Here is a 6,575-nt window from a genome sequence, read left to right as displayed (position 1 = left end):
GTGGTGCGGACACAAAAACAGTCCGACTGGAAACGGCAAACTCTGGGCTTTTTTGGTTCCTCTACGAACATTTTTATATTTTTTGAATACATTTATTAATGTCAAGTTTGTATTAAAAAGGTGTCCAAACCTCACATTAAAAAAAACATATGTAAATTGTGTATTGTGTTCCAACCGAAGAACACATTATAAAAAGCGAAAAAATACATATATTTTTTAGCCTCTTAACCCCCACTTGAACCGAGCACATTAAAAAAACGCAAAAAAAAGAAAAAAATCGTAATCAACTGTAAGTGACTTAACAGCGATGAAAAAGCCACTAAAGTGAGAATCGCATAAAAAAAAATTCTAAAAAGCTTTAAAAAATTAACCAATAAATCGAGTAAATGTAAAAAAACAAAAAAAAGTGACAAAAAAACGTATAAATAAAATAGCATTTAGCCATTGAGCCACTTTGTGTGTTCATTTTCTGGCATTTTTTTTAAATTGGCTTGAAAATAGTAAAATAAACTAGCCTTATTGGGAAAGTGTCTAATGAACAACATGTTTATCATCAGTTTGACGTTTGGGCCTAATCCACAGAATAAAGTGTTTCCTTATTTTACTGGACGAACTTTCTATTGATTTAAGAGAGAAATAAAACAAACGCCACATTTTCCAAGAGTTTATTGATCTTTTTTGTCCCAAACACAATCATTGACATTTTGACAGAATATTCCATTAATAAGGAGTTTATTTAAAGAAATCCCAAATGCACTAAAACATGTAGAGTAGGATCTTTAGGGTGAGTTCTGTGACACGTGAAGCAAAAGCAGAGAATGTAAAGTGAAGACTTTGTACAGAGCCCTTTATTCTAACGTCTCATATGAACTCAGGAAACACCGGCTCTTTCCTTATTCACACTTTTTACACACAAGAAGATCCTTATTGTCTGTCCTGCAGCAGAGACACAAACCAACACACAAACAAAGCCTGAGTCACTGTTGGAGCTGCTGTTCAGATACAAGTGTTTCATTTAAGACCTTCACAAACTGGAGACTCTGTGTCCACAGCTGAGATGATCAGAGGAGCAGAGTTTGTTCCTCCAGAGTTGGTACAGGGACTGAAATAAGGAAAGAGTTTCTCCCTGAAGCAGCAGCCAGTGAAGGAGTAGAGGAGATCTGCAGAATCTACGTCATAAAAGAAGACCAGACCTGCTCCATAGTCCACAAACACCCCGACCTTCTGAGGAGGCCTCAGTGGAGACAGGAGGACAGGAGGGTCTGTACAAGCTTTGTACTGATCTTTGTCTCTCAACCAAATAGTCCAGAATCCGTTCATTGGGCTCAGATAGATCTTTCCCTTCCTGTTGACGGACTCTTGGGCGACTCCTAAATCCCACTTAGTTTTCCCTTTGACCTGAACCTCAAAGTAGAACCTGCCTGAAGAGAAACTCTGTTTTCCTAAAACATTAACACCATAATCAAACCTCTGAGGAGAGTCTGGGAGCTTCTTCCTCACATCAGTGTGATGAACCTGCTTGAGATCTTCAGACAGATCCAGATCAGGATGAGCAGAGTCTGGGTCCAGAGTGACGTCCACAGCAAACGTCTGAACTCTCCTCAGCTCTTCTCTAAAGACTTTGTTGATCTTCTGTGAGAGACTTGTCTCCAGCTCAGACAGAGCTCGGGCCGCACTGCCCTCACACGTCTGCGGCTCAAAGCTCTCGCTGCTCCAGTCCTTCAGGCCAGCAGGGGGCAGTGCAGGGCAGCGCTGTAGAAAGTGGAGGGGGTCTGTAGAGAGTGAGAGCTGCTGGGCCTCAGTGCTGCTCTTCTCCAGCTCACACATCTCCTGCTGCAGCTGTTGGATCAAGGCCTGAGCGCGCTCCTTATGTTTAGAAAGACTTTGTTCCAGGACTTTGGTGTGATGGTCCAAACATCTCTGCACAGACTCCATGATGTCACTGAAGACCTTCACCATCTGCTGTGTCTCTCTCTGAGCCTCTCTCTCACTGAGCTCCAGGGCAGCTGTGATCTCCTGGACCTTCAGCCTCCTCTGCTCCACCAGACGCTGGTTCTCAGCCACAGTCTGCTGCAGAGAGACCTTCTCCTGCTCAAACGCCTCCTTCAGAGAAACCAGCGTGTGGTTCTTGTGCTCCAGAGCAGAACATACCACACAGATGGCCTTCTGATCAGTGCTGCAGTAGAGCTTCAGCGGCTGGTCGTGTGTGGGACACATCCTGTCCTCCAGGTCGTCCACAGGCTCCATCAGCTGGTGTCTCTTCAGTCTGGGCGCGCTCAGATGAGGCTGGAGGTGGCTCTCACAGAACGAGGACAGACAGACCAGGCAGGACTTCACTGCCTTCAGTTTGGGCTCAGAGCAGGCGTCACACTGGACTTCACTGAAAGAGGGCATGTTCTCCATAGAGCTGCTCCTCTTCTCCAGTTTCTCCAGTTTGAGCTGTGAGACCATCTCAGAGAGTAAGGTGTTGGTCTTGAGCTGTGGTCTGGTGGAGAAGACCTCTTTACACAGGGGGCAGAAGCAGCTCTCAGTGGAGTCCCAGGTGTGAGAGATGCAGCGTTTGCAGAAGTTGTGTCCACATGGAGTGGAGACGGGCTCAGAGAACACCTCCAGACAGATGGAGCACAGGAACTGCTCCTCAGAGCGGCTCGGGCTCCGAGAGGCCATTTCTGAAACACATTTGGGACATAAATATAAAAACGATGTGAATATTGCAATGTTTCCAGTGTTCAATCATGTTGTGTGTGTAATCATCTCCTTTAACATGGTCCTAAAGCTGCTCCTCAGTCTGTCCTTCCTTTCACTGCACAGTTTCTCACAGTCTTCAGTTCAACTCCTGTCTCCTTCAGCCTAAAGAACCTCTAACACTGGAACATTTCAAACTCTTTATTACGGTTTGACCAAAGACCACGTGAGCTTTGTCTCCGAGAGTTTGAGTGAGTTTGATCCCAGATACATGTCCATGTAAAAAGTACTATAGGTCAAGTATTCCTCCAGTAAAAGTGTCTCAGTTAAATACTGACTCTTTGGTCTCTGTGGTTCGTGCTTTTCTAACGGATTCAACCTCAGAAATCAGCCCATGATCCAGAGTTTATACAAAGAAATGTACAAGAGTTCTTACCAGAGAGTCCTGAGGTGCAGACGGAGGAAACAGACTCTGAAATGTGACTTCCTCGTCTTTAGAGTCATGTGACTCAGAGCAAGAATCAGGACAGGCCAGTTCTAAACCAGGGAGTGTCAGGCAGGAATCAACCTGTAACAAACAACTCTGTAAAGTCATGAGTGATAAGACTTGATCCTGATAAAGAGTCAGAGATTGACATTTGGAGACTCTCCTTTATCTGTTTTACTCCTAAAGCTCAAAAAAAGGACTTGGTGTAATAAGAATAAAAACTAGAGCTGTCAGATTAAACTGAGGAAGTGACATTTTCCTCCATTACATTGTTATAAATCAGGTTCAACACAGTTTCTATAAAAATTCTAGTGTTTCTAGAGAATTTCTAGTGCAATTCAAAAGGTCTGATTGAATCACTTCTTCAAGGGGACGATCAAGGCCCAGCGCTTTCCTCCTTTGTTCCCGACCGTCATTCTAGACCTGAATGTCTCAAAAACTAAAGAAATGTTTACAGACTGTGAGTAACTGTGAGCATAAAGCCAGAGACACAGTGGACAGCAGAGTTTATCACTGCACAAACTTAACTCCTTCAGTGAGAGGGTTCTTAGAGCTGCTGCTGCTCCCACATTCTTTCATCAGTGGAACCAATAAACGTCTGAACTTTATCATCAAAACTGTCATGTGAGAAACTAAACAATCTAAAAGGCTTTACTCAATTTAAAAATGCTCTGGATTTAATCAGTGATTAACAGGGGCCGGACTGGGACTGAAAAACAGCCCTGGACTCTGACCAGCCTGGCCCAAAATAGCGTAAATGTGACACTTCCACAAATACATATTTTAACCTCCAACCCCCACCTTAAAGAGGGGGTATTATGCTTTTTTCAGCCACATAGCACCAGTCTATATCACACTACAATGATGACGAAACCTTCTGTTGGTCTGTCAATGCAGTAAATTAGAATAACTGCCTTGTATAAAATTGCTCTTTCAAAATGGCGTTAGCAAATGACTTGAAATAGGCCTTTGTCTCTTTAAGAACCTCTGACCCTTTGCGACACGCCCCCTCCACACGCTGTCTGTGGCATCACAACACTGCGCTCGTTGTCTCAACTGTATTGAAACTACGATCGGTGCATTTTAATTTTTATTGTTGGAAAGGAGCTACTGTTTATCACTTTGTGAACGATGGCCACACAGGATATTATTTGGAAACGAACCTTCCACACCGGACGCTTGGAAGGGGCTCTTGCCTGAAAAATAACTGCTGTTTGGAGGCTTCTCTTTGCATCTGCCCTATGGATCTGTAACTATACCCCCATGGACGACACCAGGATCTGCAGGAGCCCATACGATTCAAAGACGGACATTATCTGTGCAGGTGGACAGTGGTTTTTCGAGGTTACCCATTAGCTTGTTATAATCGACTACAGCTCATTGTTGATGAAAAGTCTGTATTAAACCACAAATGTGTAAAGCCAGGCTCATTGTGTGATCATCGTAAAGGCTGCTTCGAGTAGTTGCCGGCTTTATTGACGTTATTTGTGCATAATATGCTGCCTGTTTTCAATGAATGTTGTGAAGGTGAAGGTTGTTAGCTTGTCGCGGCTAATAGTGCCTTAGCTCCGGGAGAAAACCACTCGGCTACGACTCACTGTAGATGAAATGTGAGCAATAAACTACGAAATCAACAAGCCAGGCTCCGTGTGTGATCATCATAAAGGCTGCTTCAAGCAGTTGCCTGTTTTAGTGACGTTTTCAATGCATAATATGCTGCTTGTATTCAGTGAATTTTCCCGTTAGCTTATCGCGGCTAGCTTGTTAGCTCCGGGAGAAAACCACTCGGCTACGACTCACTGTAGATGAAATGTGAGCAATAAACTACGAAATCAACAAGCCCGGCTCAGTGTGTGATCATCATAAAGGCTGCTTCAAGCAGTTGCCTGTTTTAGTGACGTTTTCAATGCATAATATGCTGCTTGTATTCAGTGAATTTTCCCGTTAGCTTGTCGCGGCTAGCTTGTTAGCTCCGGGAGAAAACCACTCGGCTATGACCCATTGTAGATGAAATGTGAGCAATAAACTTCCAAATCAACAAGCCTGGCTCCGTGTGTGATCATTGTTAAACGGTTCTTTATGTGTGTGGTGGTTTTATTGACTTTATTTGTGCATATTTTTCGTTTTCACGTGATGACTCCAGGTTTAGCTTAGCATTAGCTTTCTCCGAAGGCTCTGTGCATCATCAAGGCCCAGCGCAGAACCAGCCGCTGAAATAAGCGTTCTTGTCACCGGTTTGAATCCTGGGTGTTTCGGTAACAGAAACACTGATGTGTGTCTTTGTAAAAGTCTGCTGTGGCTCCGGTTCACAACACATGAAGCTAATCCTCCATGATGACTCTGTTTACATCTTAGGGCTAGACACTGCGGGGAGGGGGTTCTGCTGAGGAGCAGTGGTTGGTTACTCGGCTGGTGACGAAAGGTCGGAGGCGTATCCTGGAGGTCGAGGGCGTTTCCTGAAGGAATCAGGCGTTTTATCCCTAAAATGGCCGCCATCAGAGTTTCTACAGATTACTCAAAAATACGTGAATGTGCCCAGGCAACACTTCAGGCATGGTTTTAATGAGGGAATGACTTAATAACATGATGTAAAGCTTGAAAAAGTCGATTTTGCATAATAGGCCCCCTTTAACATTACCGAGTGCATTTTCCCCAGGTCGACTTTTTATTATAATTATTTATTTTTATTTTTATCATCAGCAAAAAGAGCGGGAAAGGTGGTCGTAGAAACAGAAGCAAAATCATTAATATAAATAATAAATAAAAATGGTCCCAAAACTGAACCTTGTGGTGCACCATACTCCACGGAATTCCTTTTAGATTCATGTTTTTTTATACTGGGCTTTACCCAAATCTAAAAGCTTCTCGACTGGAGAGCAAAGGAAAGATAAGACCTACAAAAGTGATGTAACTTTTTGTCATTTTAGTCATATTTTTGTTGTTTTTTATTCATTATTTTTTCTATCATTTGTTTGTGTTTTTCTCACGTTTTTGTAGTTTTTTTGTCCGTGTTTTTCTCACGTTTTTGTAGTTTTTTTGTCCGTGTTTTTCTCACGTTTTTGTAGATTTTTTGTCCGTGTTTTTCTCATGTTTTTGTCGGTTTTTTGTCAGTGTTTTTCTCACGTTTTTGTCGTTTTTTCGTCCGTGTTTTTCTCACGTTTTTGTAGTTTTTTGTCCGTGTTTTTCTCACGTTTTTGTAGTTTTTTTGTCCGTGTTTTTCTCACGTTTTTGTAGTTTTTTTGTCCATGTTTTTGTCAAGTTTTTGTAGTTTTTGTCCATGTTTTTGTCACGTTTTTGTCGTTTTTTTGTCCGTGTTTTTCTCACGTTTTTGTAGTTTTTTTGTCCGTGTTTTTCTCACGTTTTTGTAGTTTTTTTGTCCGTGTTTTTCTCACGTTTTTGTAGT

At 42.6% G+C, this 6,575-nt stretch overlaps 1 protein-coding gene across 1 annotated transcript; it reads right to left on the bottom strand.

Moving 5' to 3' along the window:
• Nucleotides 1–1,011: 1,011 nt before the first annotated feature.
• LOC306981073 (E3 ubiquitin-protein ligase TRIM21-like) lies at nt 1,012–2,859 on the bottom strand (the record flags this gene model as incomplete). Its single annotated transcript, XM_079580621.1, has 1 exon — nt 1,012–2,859. The coding sequence occupies exon 1, from the start codon at nt 2,665–2,667 to the stop codon at nt 1,012–1,014; it is 1,656 nt and encodes a 551-aa protein (XP_079436747.1). The 5' UTR covers nt 2,668–2,859.
• Between the last annotated feature and the right edge of the window lie 3,716 nt (nt 2,860–6,575).

This window comes from Gobius niger (assembly GCF_951799975.1).
Source record: "Gobius niger genome assembly, chromosome: 21".
In the NCBI taxonomy this organism is placed as follows: Eukaryota; Metazoa; Chordata; class Actinopteri; order Gobiiformes; family Gobiidae; genus Gobius; species Gobius niger.
Note: the sequence above shows the minus strand (reverse complement) of the source record. Positions and strands in the feature narration are given on the sequence as shown.